Source organism: Notamacropus eugenii, chromosome 1, assembly GCF_028372415.1.
Source record: "Notamacropus eugenii isolate mMacEug1 chromosome 1, mMacEug1.pri_v2, whole genome shotgun sequence".
In the NCBI taxonomy this organism is placed as follows: domain Eukaryota; kingdom Metazoa; phylum Chordata; class Mammalia; order Diprotodontia; family Macropodidae; genus Notamacropus; species Notamacropus eugenii.
Window position 1 is genome coordinate 570,554,055 of NC_092872.1, and position 18,466 is coordinate 570,572,520.

Sequence of the window (18,466 nt, forward strand, 5' to 3'; positions counted from 1 at the left end):
CTTTTAAAATTCTCTCAAACAGTTATTATAATGGACATCTATTTGGTCAGGCTTACTGCGTCCTTTATAAAATAAAGGGATAGATAAATATACACATAAGAAAGTATGAGAGGATGAAGAGAAGAAAGCAGATTAATGTCATAATAGACAATTTCACTCCTCCATTCTTTTGGGACGTTAGTCAAAATAAGATGATTATATTCCTGGTTTTGCATGCTTTTCAATAATATTTTAAAAATGTGCTTATATTTTAGAAGTGTTGGCTTTGGCAAGATGCATTTCCATTTCACAAAGAGGCTAAGAGTTTGATAGTTAAATTGTTTTATGCTGACTTCTGGCCTCTGTTGTGACAGTTGCTTTACATATGTAAACTTGTATAGGAAATAGTAACAATCAAAGTCAATGATTTTTCCTCAATATCTTTCCCATTAAAAAATCATCAGCAACTAGGAGGTTGGAGCTATTACAGCTACATGCAGCATCATTTTATCTTGATTTTGTTCCTTCACTATACCCAAACTTCTAACTACCTTTACTCTACCCGACTGTAAACATCATTCTGAAAAGTGTCCCAGTGATAGTCTCATCATATTTGTAAAGATACAGTCAAATTACCCTTGAGGAATCTTTCTTTCAGTGCTTACCAAATATAGGTCTTTGCAATTTCTTCCTTAAGGCAGTAAGGATGATATACAAACATGAGGTTATTGAATAATCCTCTAGGCTGTGATCTTTCATCTCTTAATTCTGAAACACATTTTCCCATATTTTCCAACTTTTTTCCTTCTGCCTATCTTCATATCACTTATGTCTGTCATCTACCTACTTCTCTTTCTCTGTCTCTCTCTCTCTCTTTTTCTAGATCCATCCATCTTTCAATGTTGAGGATTTTGATAAGCTCCTTCTCTTCAACAAACTTTGGTATTTTATCATCGTCAAGATTTGATAGCATATAAACTGAAATTCACAGAATTTCAAAGCTGCCAAGGATTTGAGCTGTCACTCCAACTCATACTTCCCCCAAAGAATCCTTAAAACAACACACCTGTCAAGTGGTCACCTAGCTTTTTTAATATACGTGGAATAAGGGTGATTTTATTGCTTCAGTCAATCTCTCAATTTATTAATGCATCAATCAAGATTTATTAAGTAAGCACTATGTGTCAGGAACTGTATTAGGTCATGATGAAAAAAGTATTAAGAATGAAAAAACTGTCTCCTTTCAATGAGCTTACATTCTAATGAAGGAGTTAAATCCATATAAAATGAATATGACAAATATAAAGTTAGTAAATATAAATTATATAGAACTGATAACATAAGTATCTTCTTTTCAGAAGAGAAGATACTGATTGGGGATCAGCAAATTCTTTATGCAGGAGATGGTACCTGAATTTCTTAAAGGAAGAGAAGGTCTTCATGAGTCAGAGATAGGAAGAAGTGTATTCCTGCCATAGTGAAAAACCAATATAAAACATGGAAATGGGAAATGAGTGTAATGTCTTAGAAGTAGAGAGGGAGCCACTTTGGCTGTATTGTCAAGTGCAAGAGTCACAATGTAGAGTGCAATGTTCACTAGGGCAGTCTATTCCACTTAGCTCTAATTGTTAGGAATTTTTTTTCCTGATCTCAAGTCTAAATTTGCTTCTGTGCAACTTCTACCCAGTTTTCCTATATTGGAGCTCTGTGACAAAGTAGAATAAGCTTATTCTTTCCTCCATATGATCCACCTTCAAATACCATAATAATCATATCTCCCTGAATCTTCTGAAATCTAAACATCCATGTTGCTGCCAACTTATCATCCAATAGCATAAAGTGAAGGCACCTCACCATTCTGGTTGCCATCCTTTTTTTCTTATCAATGTCCTTTCTAAATTATTATGTCTAAAATGGAATATGTTTCAGTGATGATCTAAGTAGTTAAGAGTATTTAGGATTTAGATCTTTCTTTTTAATAGGTACTAAGGTCATATTAACTTTTTTGGCTGACAAATCACATCGATGATTGATAAGGAACCTGTAGTTTATTAATACCCCAAGATCTCTTTCAGATAAACTTGTATGTAAACGTATCTTGCTCATATTGAATGTGTTAAGTTCATTTAATGAAATCAAACATAAGGCTTTATATTTATCCCTATTATATTTCATTTCATTAGATTCAGCCTGGTTTTTCAGTTTTTCATTTAGCATGTAGTTCTACCTCCCAGATTTGTGTCATCTGCAAATGTGATAAGGATGCTTTCTATCCCTTAATCCAGGATACTGATTGCTTTTATTTCAAAAAGAGTTAAACAACACAGAGGCAAGAAAACGTCCCTGGGATATTGCACTTGAGTCCTCCTTCCAAGTTGATAATAAGCCATTATTTTCATACAAATCATTCTGATTTTACTCATAATGAGCATCAAATGAGTTAACATATGCAAAGATTTTGCAAACCTTAAAGCACTATAATGATGCTGTCATTATTATTATTTCAATGTTAAAAAATATCTCCACATGAGAACGAACTTTGTCACTACACTGTAAGCTCCTTGAGATCAGGAGCTATCTTTTGCCTTTTTATTTCTCATGCTTATCACGATGTCTGGCACATAGCAGATACTTAATAGATGCTTATTGACTTACAAATTTGAATATAAATGTCCATTATCAAATTATTTTGACTTTTTGATGTATACATTTCATTTACTAATCATTATTTTAAACCAAGTTACATCAATCATCTGAATTAATACTCAATTATTCACTATTTCCCTCCAGTGGTTAATTGGGATAGGATGCATTAAAATGCTAATTTATAGAAATGATCTATTTTTTAGATATCATATTTTACTGTACTCTTTAATATCTTCTCCTTTGTAAACTTCCTTCTCTATTTAAATTATCTTTTTAGCTTTAGAACATGAGTGTTTAACAAAACAAAATTAATACAGGGACTCTAGCCAGGACACCTCAACCTTGAGTTAGGGCCATAGAGATGGAAAGTGATCCATGTTTCTATGACAACTAAAGTTATTGCTTTTGCTCAGAGTGGTGAAACAGTGTTAATTACATCTAATGGTGATGATTTTTGTAATGGGGTTACATAAAGACATGTTCGAGCATGTTTGCACACACGGACACTTAAGGTAAACTGAGATTGCAAATTTATGGAGAATATTTTAAAGAGAAAGTGACACTACTTAAATGTGTTTCCCATAAAGAGTTCACATGAGTAACTCAAAAACATAATTCAAGCCTGCTTTATCACAAAGCATTACTATTACAATTGTTTTTACAGCAATCTTAGTGTTATACATAAATACTGTCATGGTTAGCTTACTGCAATACAAATTTATGTTGTCTTGTGGGGCTTTTTTTGTAAAAAATTATTTACATATTCATTAATTCACTGAGTTCTGACAAAAGGTTAAGTTATTCACACAAGATGATGTAACAAGTAAATGGTAGAGTCAAGGTCCTAATGAGGATCTTTTCAATTCAAATACCAGTAGTGTTTCTATACATGGTGCTTCTGCATCTTTGCAACACACACACATACATACATATGTATGTGGGTACGTATATGGATAATTAATTCATTAATTAAGTCCTAGATCCATTATTACTAAATATGTGACATATAGCAAATCCCTATCATTTTTTTAAAATAATACTTTATTTTCCTTTAAATATATGTAAAATCAATTTTAACATCCTTTTTCTAATGTTTTGAATTTTAAATTCTACCCTCCCTCCTTTACCTTTCTCATCCTTGAGACAGTAAGAACCTGATATAGATCATACATGTGCAAACATGTAAAACATTTCCATATTGGTCATTTCGTGCAAGAAGAAACAAAGAAAGTGAAAAACAGTATGCTTTAGTTTGTACTGAGACGTCATTGGTTCTTGCCTTTCTCTGGAGGCAGATAGCATTTTTCATCATGAGTGCTTCAGTGTCATCTTGGATTACTGTGCTGCTGAGAATAGCTAAATCATTTGTAGTTGATCATCATACTATATAGTTGTTACTGTCTATGGTGTTCTCCTAGTTTGGTTCATTTTGTAAGCTGATACAAAGTTTATTTCGTATCAGTTCATGTAAGTCCAGGTTTTTCTGAAATCATATTGCTTGTTATTTCTTATAGCACAAAAGTATTTTGCTACAATTACACACCACAAATTGTTTAGACATTCCCCAACTGATGGGCATAACTTCAATTTTCACTTTGTCACCATAAAGAGAGTTGCTACAAATATTTTTTATAACTCTTTTCCTTTTTAAAAAATATTTTTGGGCTATAAACCTACCAGTAGTAGTTCTAGATCAAAAGTGTGTGCACAATTTTATAGCCTTTTGTGAATAATTTCAATTTGCTCTCCAGAATAGTTGAGTCAGTTCACAACTCTATCAGTAATGCATTAGTGTCCCGAGTTTTCCACATCCCCTCCAATATTTATCATTTTCCTTTTTCTGCCTATTAGCCAATCTGATAGGTGTGAGGTGGTACCTCAGAACTGTTTTAATTTGCCTCCCTACATGCCCCTGGAGTGTGGGCTGTCATCACAGCTTGTTTACTGGGCTCTGCCCCCACCCCAGTGAGACAGACTTCTGTGCCACAATATTAGACTGGTTCTCAGGTATTATTCAAGGTTGTTTGGAAGGGAATTAGGGAGGCTCCAGGGATGTCCTTTTCTCTGCCATCTTGGCAAAGGAAGCAGTCCCTATCATCTCTGAACCTTATTTTAATCAACTAAATAAAAATGTAGAACTCTGAAAGGTAAGGGGATTAATGAAACAGAACAGTTTATTGGCTATCACAATGTTCAAAATGAAAATGGGGGCAGGAAGAAAGAGATAAACAGAGATAGAGAGAAAGATACAGAGATAGTAGTAGGGAGAGAATGAGATGGAGATATTCACATTTTCAAATACCCTTTCATGGTTCTGAAGAGATGCTTTAAGTTTTGCTACTTTTTCAAGTTACACTTCTTAACAAATAGGGTATTTTAGGCACTTAGTCTTCTTCCAAATTCTTAGATCTCTACTTCTGAGACTGGCATAATGTATTAAAATCTAATCTTGTGCTACAAGTAAAAAGACTGATCCCAAGAATCTAAATGCTTCTGCTAGAGGTATTATACACAAGGTACTGATTAGTTTACTAGGAATGGGGAAAATTTTTCTTTACTGAAATGGTGGTAAAAGCAAGCTCTCACTCTAAAAAATTAGATCCTGAGGTCAGCACCTAACAGTATATTCCACAGAAAACAAGTTTAATCCATGCATACTGAAATCTTTATAGAAATAATTGTTAAGTTCAGAGCAAAAGGGCTAAAGTATTCATAAACTCTTTTAATCTTTATTGCACTTTTTCAATGACTGTTCTCTTCTAAAAAGGAGTTATTTTAATTTGGAACATCTTGCTCTCAAATAGAATCAGGTCCAGGGAACACTCATCAGTTTCTACTGCTTCATATAAACTGATATTATTCCCATGCTCATCTTAATAATTTTGCTGTTCATATGGCCAAAGGACAATCAAAATATGCATACTCTTTGATGCAACAATTCTACTGTTAGGACTGTATCCCAAAGAGATCATAAAAAAAGGAAAAAGACCTACATGTACAAAAATATTCATAGTAGCTCTTCTTGTGGTGGCAAAGAGTTGGAAATTGAGAAAATGTCCATCAGTTGGGAAATGACTGAACACGTTGTGGTTTTTGATTGTGATAGAATGCTATTGTGCTTTAAGAAATGATGAGCAGGTGGACTCCATAAAAACCGGGAAAGACTTACATGAACAGATGCAAACTGAAGTGAGTGCAACCAGGAGAATATTGTCCACAGTAACCATAACACTATGTGGTGATCAACTGCAACTGACAGCTCTTCTCAGCAATATGAAGATTCAAAGCAATTCTTCACAATGGAGAAAGAATTATGGAGTCCAAATGCAGATTGAAGTATATTATTTTCCCTTTGTGTGTATCTTTTCTCTTTTCTTCTGTTTCTTATTTTACAATAAGACTAATGTGGAAATATATTTCTGTGATTTTCCTGTTCCAGTTCTTCAAATGACTTAAAATTATGAAAATGTTTGAAATAAAATGTTATGTGAAAGATATCATCAGAAATTTCTTAGATTAACAATGCATGTTCTCCAATCACACCCAACCACCTCTCCATGTAGAAAAATGAATATTATCAGTAATTCATCTTTATTGAAACAGCAAATAGAACAAATTGGAGGAACAAAAAGATATTTCACCATAAGAATTTTGATAAACTAACTTAAAACTGCATCTTGGTGATACTTTAAGAATAATCTAATTAAAGGAGACACTACAAAAATGCTCTTGAATATAAGGACAACTAAAGAAAAATAAAACTAACCTTTATATAAATGATTTTCATTTATAATGTTAGAAGTTTCTAAGAATACATCTCAGTGTATGCAAATGTTATGGTAAAAAAAATAATCCAAGGGTATGCTATCAGCAAGTCTATTAAAATGAGTTTATCAAAACCTAATTATTGACATATTTTATTGCAACATAACATTAAACATAAATTCAAGAATCTAAACTTTACTCATCTCCATTTTAATTAATATCCAATTATAAAGTATTCTAATACTTTCTCAGTTTATCTTCTATATCAATACTGGAATTTTTGTCTAACCATTCTCATCTACATATCCTCAAAAATCATAGTATGTACTTCATTCTCCAGGTTCTGATGTTTGTTTTTTTTAATAAATTTTTTAAAATTTATTTTTACTAACATTTTTTAAATTATTAAAACACATACACAATAAGAAAAGAAAAAGAAACAAACTAAATACAAAATAAGGAGAAAAGCATGTCATGTGCATAGTAGAATGTAAGAGACAATTCAAAACATTGAAGCAACAAATTTCAATTTCAAGAATGCTTAGATGATAAATGCTACACATCATATTGAGAGCTGTCCATCTTGTCCTTGCCTCCTTATAAGTTTTCTTTTGCTATTTGCTGTGCAGTTTTAACTTTGTCCTTTCCCCCCCTTCTTCCTTCCTCCCCTGAAGAATACAATTAAGCATGGATATATCCATCCATATATATATATACATACATATGTACATACAAACATATGTGTATATATATAGAGACATATACTTTTCCTAACAAATTCTACTTCTGATCTTTGATTTTATATTTCTATGTATAATTTTCTATTCCTCTTAACTCTTCTACATTATCTGCTCTCTTGCCCTATTACTTAACCTAGCCCACCTCCAAGGGCCCCTCCTTTATCCACCCATTCCCATTAATCTATACACCCTTTTATACCCCCCACCTTCAACCTATTCCCTCACCCTCCCCTCTAGAGGTCTCTTTCTTATTATCTCCTCCCCTCCCAATTCCCCCGGCATTTTATTTTTTTTCTGAATTTAGCAGACTTTTATGCTCATATATATGCATATATGTATGTATGTATGTATGTATGTATGTATGTATGTATGTATGTATGTGTATTGTTCCCTCTTAAACCCATTCCTGGTGAAAGCAGATTTCCAGAAGTAATAACCTCCAATCTTTCTAAGTTCTTCTTCTCGTATCTCATCGTATCAGGTAATTACTCTTTTTAGCTGTTCCTAAACAGTTTTACGTTTTAAAGTCATATCATACTCAGGTCTACCCCAATTACTAATAACAATCTTAGGCATACATTTTACATTTTACATACATGAAAGGTAAACAATCTGTCCTTACTGAGTCCCTTGTACTTAGTATGTACCTTATATTTCTTTTGGCTTTTGTATTTCTAATTTTTTATTAAGTTCATATTTTTGTTTTTTTTTTAAACAAAGTTCTAAAAGTCTGACAGTTCATAAAATGTCCTTTCTTTCCATTCAGGATTATGTTAATTTGTTGGGTATGATAGTTTTGGCTGTAACTCCAATTCTTTTTCCTCTTTGATATATAGTGTTCCAAGACCTGCAGTCTTTTAGCATCACCATTGCTAGGTCCTGTATGATGCTCATTGTGGCAATTTAATTTTTTGTTGTTATTGTTGCTCAGAATATTTTATCCTTGATCTGGAGGCTTCAGAATTTGATTATAATCAAATAACGTTCCTCACAGGATCTCTTTGAGGTAGTGATCTGTGTATTTTTTCCAATTCTCCTTTCCTCTTTTCTTCTAATGCTTCAAGAAAATTTTCTTAAATTATTTCATGTATCATTATATCAAGATCCTTTTTTTTAATCATAGCTTTCCGGTAGTCTGATTATTCTTGTTTCCTCTTCTTAAGCTATTCTCCAGATCAATTCTTTTTCTTATGAGATGTTTCACATTCTCTTCTATTTTTTCATTCTTTATATTTTGTTTTATTATTTCTTAATCTCTTATAACTTTGCTGGCTTCCCCATAACCAATTCTGATTTTCAAGGAGTCATTTTCTTCATTAAGATTCTGGATCTCCTTTTCTAAATCACTAGTCTTGTTTTCATAATCACCTTGTTTTTCCTGTTTTTTTTTTTTTTTTTTTTTTTAGTTTTCCACCAACCTCTCTCATTTGATTTTTAAAGTCTTTTTAAAGTTCTGTGAATTCTTTTGGGGCAGGTGATCATTTGACCTTATTCTTTGGGGTAGAAGAGGGTTTCTTTGCTTCAGTATCCTCCTCTAAATACGAACCTCAGTCTTCTCTATTCCCATAATAACTCTCTATGGTTGGATTCTTTCTCCTTTGACTCTGCAAATTTTTTTTTAATTTGTACTAGTTTAGTTTTTGTAGTCATCACTAGTCTTGGGTTGTGGGGGGGATGGTGCCTTTGGACTCAAAATTCTCCTTTAGTTCTCCCCTCTGACCTGGAACCTAAACTAGGACTGCCAACCTCCTGTAAGTGCCCACAGCCAGTGATGTCCCTACCCCACCACTTCTGCACTCACTTAGTGTCTGCTGGTTCCTTCTCACTGCCTCCCTCTCCCTCTCCCATGTCTCTGCAGGCATCTGAGACTGCTTAGGAGAGATTCCCTGGCTCAAATGCCTAACTCCACTCAATGTCCTAGGGGTAAAAGTTCATGTGACTGGGGCTGAGGTAGCAGCCCAACTTTGCTAACCTCAGGGCTTGCTGCTTGTTGTTTAAGGGGATCTAGAACCTAGTATGGAGGTATTACTTCTCACAGGAAACCAGCCTTGTCCTAGGATTTTTCTTCAGATCTTCTTCAATTGTCCCAGGCAGACCTCTGTTCTACTTCTACCCTTATTTATTTTTAGCACTCTATATTCACCCTGAGTTGCTATTTAACCTCTTTTGTGGAGGAAAATCTTAAGATCTTAGAACGTTTTGCCCTACTCTGCCATCTTCTCAGAATCTTCTCCTTGTTTGTTTATTTCTGTTTCAAATCATTACATAAGTGTCTTTCCAGAATTTTCCACATTCCTCATAAAAGTTCATGTTACTTGTATTATTTTAAACAATTCTTACATGAGTTCAAAGCCACTCCACAGAGCTGTTTTTGAAAAGTGACAGTATACAAAAGAGAGTGCTAAATCTGGAGCCAGGAAGTTCTGAGTTCAAATCTTGCTTAAACATTTAAAAAGCAATTTGGCCTTGGTGATGTCACATCATCTTCATGAACCTAAATTTCTTCCTCTGTGTCAATAAGCATAATGATAGCACATCCTCCCACAGAATTACTATGAAAATTAAATGAGATAATGCATAAAGAATACTTTACAAACCATAAAGTACTAAATTAGTATAATTTATGATTATTAATCTATATCTCACTATACCAAAGAAATATCTGAAAGTCTTTACTGTACCACAGAAACATTTAAAAGTGAACATATATTCGTTTGTCTTGTGACTGATAAGAATAGACTAAATGACAGAACTAAAATTGAAGAATGAAGTATCTTTTTTTTTTTTTTTTACCATTTTTATGTCTTTCTATCACGCAGAACAGGGAAATTTGTAAGAAGTAATACTTGCATTTGGAGTTCTTAAGTTCTAGGGAAAACTGAACATAAATGAGCATTTGTTAACTATTTACGTGCCAAGCACTGTGCCACAAAAATACAACTTGCCACACCCTAAAGATGCTTACATTCTATTGGGACTGGCATGAATTAATGGTATTTTTGTTTTTATTAAAGTCTGTCCATGGGTTTATCTCCTTGTCTGAAATGCTTCACAAAAAGGAGGACCTATTTCCACATCTTTTCCTTTTGTTAGCATATCATGAAAATATCCACTGCAAGTAGAACTTCTTGGTAATGAAAGATTGAATGAAAAGCACAGGTTAAACAAGTAAGACATAACATCCTCATTCAGATAATTTTTCCTATGATGCTTTTTTTTTCTAGCTCTCAAAAACCACAAGCCTAAGAATGGACCACTTAAAACCTCAAAAAAAAAAAAAAAAAAAACCTCACAGACATACACACTTTCTTGACTAAGTGTTCTCCCTCGAATTAAAGCAACAAAGGGTACTCAGAACTCTATGAGTAGGCAGGATGAGAAAAATACCAAACATCAGAGTCAAACTTCTGTAAAATTCTCACAGCCTTGTTTGTCCTCCACATCCTCACTCCCTGCTTGTTCCATTGTAACTTACAGAAGGCAGTACAAAGCTTATTCAAACACAAGTACTTGATATCTATTTTTGGTGTATTGTGGCCATTGGAATCTTTCAATTCAAAGTTTTGCACTGGCACCAGGGATTTTGATACAAACTTGATCAACATAGCTTGAAACATTTGCATGTTTCTTTTTACTCAAATATCCTCACTGACATTTTAGAATCGATAACATTTCTGTCAACATGTTTTTATTTCTATACTTTCTTTTCTAAATTACTCAGGAATTAGGACTAATATGGACAATTATTTAAGTAAGAATGTCTCCTTTCAATTTATATAAATTCATTTTTTGTTTAAAGGAAAGCTATGTTCAGCTATATAAGTCTATATTTGTCCTTGTGTTTATAAGAAATTGAATTTGAGCTTGATATAGGGTTTATTTATGCTTTATTTAAAATCAGTCTATCTTATCTTATTGTATCTACTACTGACCATCGTTGAGATGTGTTTGATTCTCATAATCATATATGAATTATATAGTTAGTCTTGAGATGTGGACCAATATGACCTTATGTTATCAGTATTTTAACAAAAGAATGGTTACTAATAAAGTAAAATATGTTTATTTAACTTAATAAATGATTAATCTTCACAATAGCATTATATATAGGACACATTCATTAATACCCTCAAAGTCCTTGATCATTCATGAATATTGTTGTTCAGTTATTTTTATTCATGTCTGCCTCTTCATGATCCCACTTCAGGCTTTCTTGGTAGAGATACTACAGTGGTTTACTATTTTCTTCTCCAATTCATTTTATAGGTGAGAAAACTGAGGCAAATAGGGTTTAGAGATTTGCCCAGGGTCATATAGCTAGTAAGTATCTGAGGCCTCATTTGAACTCAGGAAGATAAGACTTCCTGACTCCAGGCCCAGCCATCTATCCAATGCCCTGTCATCCTGCCCCAATCAGCCCAGATTTAAAATAGAGTAATATATGGAATAAACATATGCATATACACATGTATGCAAAAATGTACAAATACATATAATACATAACCCTCAAAGGAAAGTTGTTTTCGAATGAATCCATGAATCTACAGTCATACCTTGGTAAACAGCTTTAAAACCAGGGGAGCCAATGCTGTCATCAGACTGGAGGTGTAGCCACATTTGATTGCTCATACTCACGATAAGATCAGGTACACTAGATCCAGTGAGTCTGTACAGAAAGGAAAGCAATGATATTACTTAATACAATATTTGTATCTACTGTTAAGCAAAGTTATGATATTATAACAAAATTAAAAAACACATGCTTACATGAAATAATTTTCCTAGGATTACCTATATGTTACAAAGGGCATGAAAAAGCTTTATGCAAAATCATGCTTAATTAGTATAGTCTTCCTTCAGTTAATCTAGAACTACTTTCAGTTTACATTAATTTGTAGATCCAATGCTGTTTTTAAAAATGAATTTGACAATGCATTTATAACTGTAGTTTTATCTTTCTTCTTTTCAAATCCATCTCATATGAACCCAAATACAATCTATTACCTATGTTCTGGATATAATGCCCCTTCATCCAAATGTAGGCATTCATTTGTCTGTTCATTCATTGAATGATATTGGGAGAGAACTGTGCTAGGAACTCGGTACAGGGAGAACATTCATAACTGAGAAATTGCTTTGATTACATCAAAATATGTTCAGATGGGTTATCATTTTATATGCTTACATTCATATTTCTTCCTCAACAGCTCTTTAAATGTCTTAACATATTTTAACAGAAGATATAGAATGCATTATATTGGTCGCTTAGCTGAAAGTTAAAACAGAAATGCATTTCACAGTATTTAATAAACTCTCTGAATGTAAATTCACACATCATCCAAAGTATAAGTAACAATGAGCCATTGTATATTTAAAAAAAAAAAAAACCAGTCATATCATGAAACTTGTCAGCTCCTAAAAAGAAACACTAAAGATAGTAACTTTACTCTAAATGATGACAGAGAGGTACGTAAAAAAGTGGAGGAGAAAATTGATTTCACCAAAACAAATGTCTCTAATCATATAGGAAGCATTGCTTGAAGCCACATAGATCCAAGAATATGAACCCTTGATTTGTCCCATCCATCACACCATTGGTCTGTCAGCCTTGGGTTCCCACCTCAGGCACAGGAAAACACCTGATGCCTCAGAATAAGATGAATAGCAGTCATTAAATGTCAAATAATGTGCAAAGTTGTGCACAAAATGAAAAAAATAAAGCATTCAATGACATGTCTAGTTGCTGAAAAGCATACTACTCTGAGGATTATCTTAAAATTTTTGTTTGTGTGATCATTTCATATTTTAGTCTAAGTTTATCCTTGCACCCTGATTCACGGGATTATGTCACCAAAAAGGCAATCTCATTCTTTACCACATATTATTCTATCAGTCCTTTGTAACTTAAAAAAAAAAAAAAGAAAGAAATGAGAAAGACCCGTCTTTGAAATTTCCCACCCATCATTTTTAAAGACCTTTTTATTTATGCACCATAAGATAATGGGAAAAAGGGGAAAGGGGAAAAACTTGCTTTATCTCTTAGTTCATGATAAATTGTGGAAGTATGTACATATGGATTATTATCCTTCAGACTACGGTATCTTAAGCATTTGCTGCTATGTATACGTGATGAAATCAACTAAAAAGTAAACACACACGCACACACACACAGACACACATATACACACTTCATCTCATTGCTAATGCTCTTTCCGTTCTCTCCTTATCTGAAAATAAATTGCCATGTTGTGGTAAACAACCACTGTTTAGTTGAGTTGACATTTAAATTTTTCCCCCTACTAAATCAAGAAATTTAACTATACTTACCTGAACAGTTTTTTTCTTTTAATAATATTTTTTGGGGGTAGAGAAAAAAAAAACCTAAACCTGGCTCTGCCAATTATTACTTCTTTGACCTTGGGCAAGTCATTTAACTCCTGTGGGCTTGTTTACTCAATTTGAAAATGAAAGGACTAGCCTAGATAGATGCCCTCTAATGATCCTTCTCTCTCTAAATTTACCAATCCTATGATCTTACTTCCAAAATGATTGGAGGTCACTTTATTGTATTTGATATTATGTAATAGAGAATAATAAATGACAACAAAAATACTTTAAAAGCCATTTTGTTCAAGATCTTTGAATTTAAGGAGGAGAGATGTTCAAGCTGAATCGGAATGAGTCTTAGATGGGATTATTGTGGAGAGGATTCACATTCAGGCAGAAGACTGAATTGGCTGAACCCAAGGTCTTTTCCTATTCCACGATTTTATGAAGTGACATAGGTAGTAGGCACTGAATATGATTTTGAGTTTTTTGTCAGAGAAGGAAAAATGAAAATGGGTTATATAGTTTATAATATCTAATAAAAGAAAGTATATGTACCCTACTACAGAGATAATAAACACATATTTTTTAAACTAGATAGGTGACTTCACTAGAATAGGGAACTCCCAGAGGAGATGCACCCTTGAACAACGCAGAATTGCAACAACTGTAGAATTTAGTCTTAGAGAATTGCCGGGAGGCAATGACAGGTTAAGTGGCTTTCCTGGGGCTACACTGCCAGTATTTTATAGAGGTAAGATTTGAACCCATAACTTCCTCGATCTGAACCAGAAGTTCTCTATACACAATGCTATCCTGTCTCTCTTTGAAAAAAAAAATACTCCTCTTTTTACAGAGCTTGAAAATTTACAAAATATTGTTTGAGCTTTGAACCAGCCCTGTGAGCCCTGTGAGGTAGGTAGTAGGGAGATTAGCTCTATTTTGTAGATAATAAACTGAAAGACTCAGAGATGGTAAGTGATTTGCTCATGGTCAGCAACTAATAAACATTTGTGACAGTTAAGAGATGGGATTTGAACAGTTTTCATGTGTCTAAAGCCAACATTTTATCTGTTGTGATTTTCTAACTACCTAAAATTTGCACATGCTAACCCTGCACAATCATGATGTAAGCAACAGGTAATGGATAAATGCATAAAAAGTTTAATCAAGATAATGATAGATTTGGACTATTAAACCACACTCAAATGTCTGTAATCTTCATGCACATGAGCTAAAGTTTGTAAAATGATTTTGGGGATTTTAAATGAACACTGTCAATCTTTAATTTTCTTAAGAAGTATGGCATGGGGAAAATATACTGGATTGATGAGCAAAGCATTTGTTTTAACTCTATATCTACCACAAACTTGCTATGTGACCTTGTACAAGCCATTCCCCTTCCTCTGAGACTGTCTTCTCATATAAAATAAAGGAACTGAACTAGATGAACTTTAAGGTTCCTTTCTTTCAGTTCTCCAATTTAATGGTATGTTACACATACACTGAGGAGACCCTTCTTGTGCATGGATTTATTGAATAGGATTGCAAAGGATTATAGAACTTTAGGATCATAGACCTAGAAGGGAGAGGAACCATAGATACAGTCTAGCCCAGTACCTTCATTCTAAAGGTGAGTAAACTTCTGCCTAAAGAGTCACATAAGCCATAAACATTACCAGGATTTGTACTCAGCTCCTTCCATGCCTGAGGAAAGACTTTTCCCCCTACAGCAGATCATAGTAGACTCAGCATAATTTTACCAAGTTCTAATAGTTTAAAAACAGCTCTGTGTGTTCTAATATATCCCCTTGGCTCAAGAGGAAGTGTGTTATTAGTGTTAGAATCAGAAGAACCATTTTGAAGGCAGAATGGGCTGAATGGGAATATGCCTTTATTAGATATCTTTAAACAAAGATGGGATTTTCTGGTATGCTGGAGAAGGAATTTGTCGTTCAACATCTTTCAAATATGCTCCTCCCTACCCCCTTTCTCTTCTCTAATACTGCCACCACTCCAGGGCAGGCCCCTACCACATCACACCTGGACTACTATAGTAGCCTACTAGTGGGTCTGCCCTCCTGAAGATTCTCCCCACTCCACTTCATCCCTTACTCAGCCATCAAAATGATTTTCCTAAAGTGTCTGTCCATCTATGTCACCTAGTTCCTACTCAATAAACACCAATGGCTTCCTATTGCCTTCAAGATCAAATACATGCTTTGTTGGGCATTCAAAGCCCTTCATAACCTAATTCCCTCTTACCTTTCTAGATTTCTTCTACCTTACTCCCCACCATCTGTTCTCTAATACAGGGACACTGGCCTCCTGGCTGTTCCAGAAACAAGACACTAGTCCTCAGCTCCATTCATTTTCTCTGGCTATCCTCCATGGCTGGAATGTACTCTGTCTCTTCAATTCTACCTACTGATATCCCTGACTTCAAGTTCCAACTAAAATCCCATGTTTTACAGGAAGCCTTCCCCAAGCCTCTTAATTTTAATAACTTTCCTCTTCTAATTATTTCCTACGTATTCTACATATAGCTTTCTTTGTATATATTTGTTTGCATATTATCTCTCCCATCAGATTGTAAACTCCTTCAGGGCAGGGACTTTCTTTTGAGTCTTTTTGTATCCCCAGCCTTTAGCAAAGTGCATGGAAGATAGTAGGAACCTGATAAATATTAATTGATGTAATGACTGATCCAGTTAGAGGCTGGATTAAATGGCCACTGAGTTTCTTTCCAACTGTCAAAATCTGTGAGTCAATAAAGACGTGTGTTTGTATCACAGCTTTTAAACTTTGTAACCTCTCATAGACTCTATTTCATCATTTTTAAAGTGGATAATGATGAAGTTGGAAGGAAGTGCTTTGTAAACTACAGAGTGCTATACAAATATGAGTTATTATTCTATATAAGATATGGGTTGAAGTCAGTAACATTTAATAAACCATACTTAGTATATTAAAGAATTCATTCAAGGATGCAGTGACCTTTGGTGATGTATCTCTCTTTTCCTTAGTTTCACTGGATATGAATGTGAGATTCTTTGCATATGAAAATGGGTCAGAGTTATTTTTATGCTTAATTGCTCCCATATGGCATGGTCACTCTTGGATGCTCTGGTAACTGTTTTTATTAGAATATGTACAATAGCAGCATCTCTGGGTAACCCCATTTCAGAGCAGCTTTTTCCTTTGGCCCTAGGCAAAAGGTTCAGCAGTTCTACCCTAACCTGAACAAATGAAACTGCTAGGTAGAAATGGATCAAATGACTTAAGTGCACTACAGAAGGTTATCAAGGTGAAAGATGTGAGATGCCACTTGTCTAAAAGTTGAATTGATTACAATTTTATTTCACTAACTTGTGCCTACATGGGAATTTTCTACTAAGTTACTAAATTATCTATCTGCTATATACACTGAATTTGTTGTTAAAAAGTAAATGCCTTGGAATCAAGAGAACAATATATACAATGAAAATAACATTAAAAAAAACAGAACAGAGATTAATGCGATGACCAGAAGACTGGTAGGGAAATATGTTTCTCTTCACTCCACAAAGCAGTAGGAATATAGAATCCTAGGATTATAGATTTGCAGCTCAATGGAAGGTTAAAAGATGCCTGATCCAACCCACTCATTTTACATATTAGTACACTGAGTCTCAGAGAGGCTAAATTAGACAAGATCACACAGAGGAATTATGACTGAGATAGGACAGAAAAGTATAAGGAAATTACTTTGGAATGAGGTGATCTGTGCTCAAATCTCAGTTCTGCTGCTATTTATTACCTGAATTACCTTCACTAGTTCATTTAACTTCAGTGGACCTCAGTTTCTTCATCTGTAAACTAGTGGGTTGGACAAAGCAATCTCTAAAAAGGAACATGGAAATAATAACTGATTGATCAGGCGCCAGTTTTCAGATAAGACATATGAATTGCTTGAGATGTATAATTGTGAGAAAACTCCTTGAATTAATCTTTGGATCTGAATGAGTTTCTGATCAGCATAACTTAGGTCCTTGATGAAGGATCCCTAAATAGCAGAGAGGTAGTCCAATTTTCCAGCTTTGCAGTGCTAGGTTTAAACAATACAGTAAGTAATAATCACTCATAAATGCAATTAAATAAACATTTTCTCACAAGATAGAAGTTGGACTAGACCTATAACTGAATTGAAAGGGAACTGAGATAGCTGCAGATTTGATTCACAAGATGAAGGGAATATGATTCACTCAATTCCTACACTTAACCACTTTCTATCCTAATCCCCTCAATTCCCTCATATCCACATAGGAAGTAGCATGTGCAAGAGGACTTAGATCACTTCCAATTCTTGGCAACCACCTTTCCTTAGACCCTGAAAGAGATAGGTTAGGAGGTAGAGCCCAAGAGTTCTGGAAATACCAATGCCCCCCTCCCCAGACCACCAACTCTGTCACTATAGCCAACATCTAAGAGCCTATGGACTTGAACCCATATCTCCTCGCTCCAAATCCAGTGATCATTCTACTAACAACATGCTTGTAGACTGTGGTACTTTCTTAATACAGTTAATATTCTATAATTAAAAGTCATGGGTGTCTAAAAAGACAGGTAGACGATATTAAGCTTCTTCTTATGATAGAGGAATTGGGTTTATTATTATTATTATTATTATTTACCTAGCATTATCATTTTATCCTTACAATAACCCTGGGAAGTAAGTGTTATTATTATCTACCCTCTACCCTTGTCCCCACAAAGAAATAAACTGAAATGGACAGGGGTTAAATGAATTGCCCCACAGTAAAGTCTGAGGTGAACTCAGTTGTTCCTGATGCCAGGTCCATAATTTCCGCTGTGCCATTTAGCAGCTTATCAGCATTTATTATTTCCAGTTAATAAAAAAAAAAATCAATGGGGTGGCAGTTACAATGAAGTAGATTTCATCTAAATATACAGAATTTTTAAAATAATTACACCTATTCAAAAATGGAAAGGGTTGCCTTATGATACGA

The 18,466-nt window shown here is 34.1% G+C and overlaps 1 protein-coding gene across 1 annotated transcript in view; it reads right to left on the bottom strand.

Moving 5' to 3' along the window:
• The window catches only part of CSMD1 (CUB and Sushi multiple domains 1), a 2,598,423-nt gene that overhangs the window by 690,506 nt on the left and 1,889,451 nt on the right, over positions 1-18,466 (bottom strand). The window contains exon 12 of the mRNA XM_072634370.1: positions 11,684-11,796. Within this exon, the coding sequence (XP_072490471.1) occupies positions 11,684-11,796 (113 nt within the window). The remainder of the gene's footprint in view (positions 1-11,683; positions 11,797-18,466) is intronic.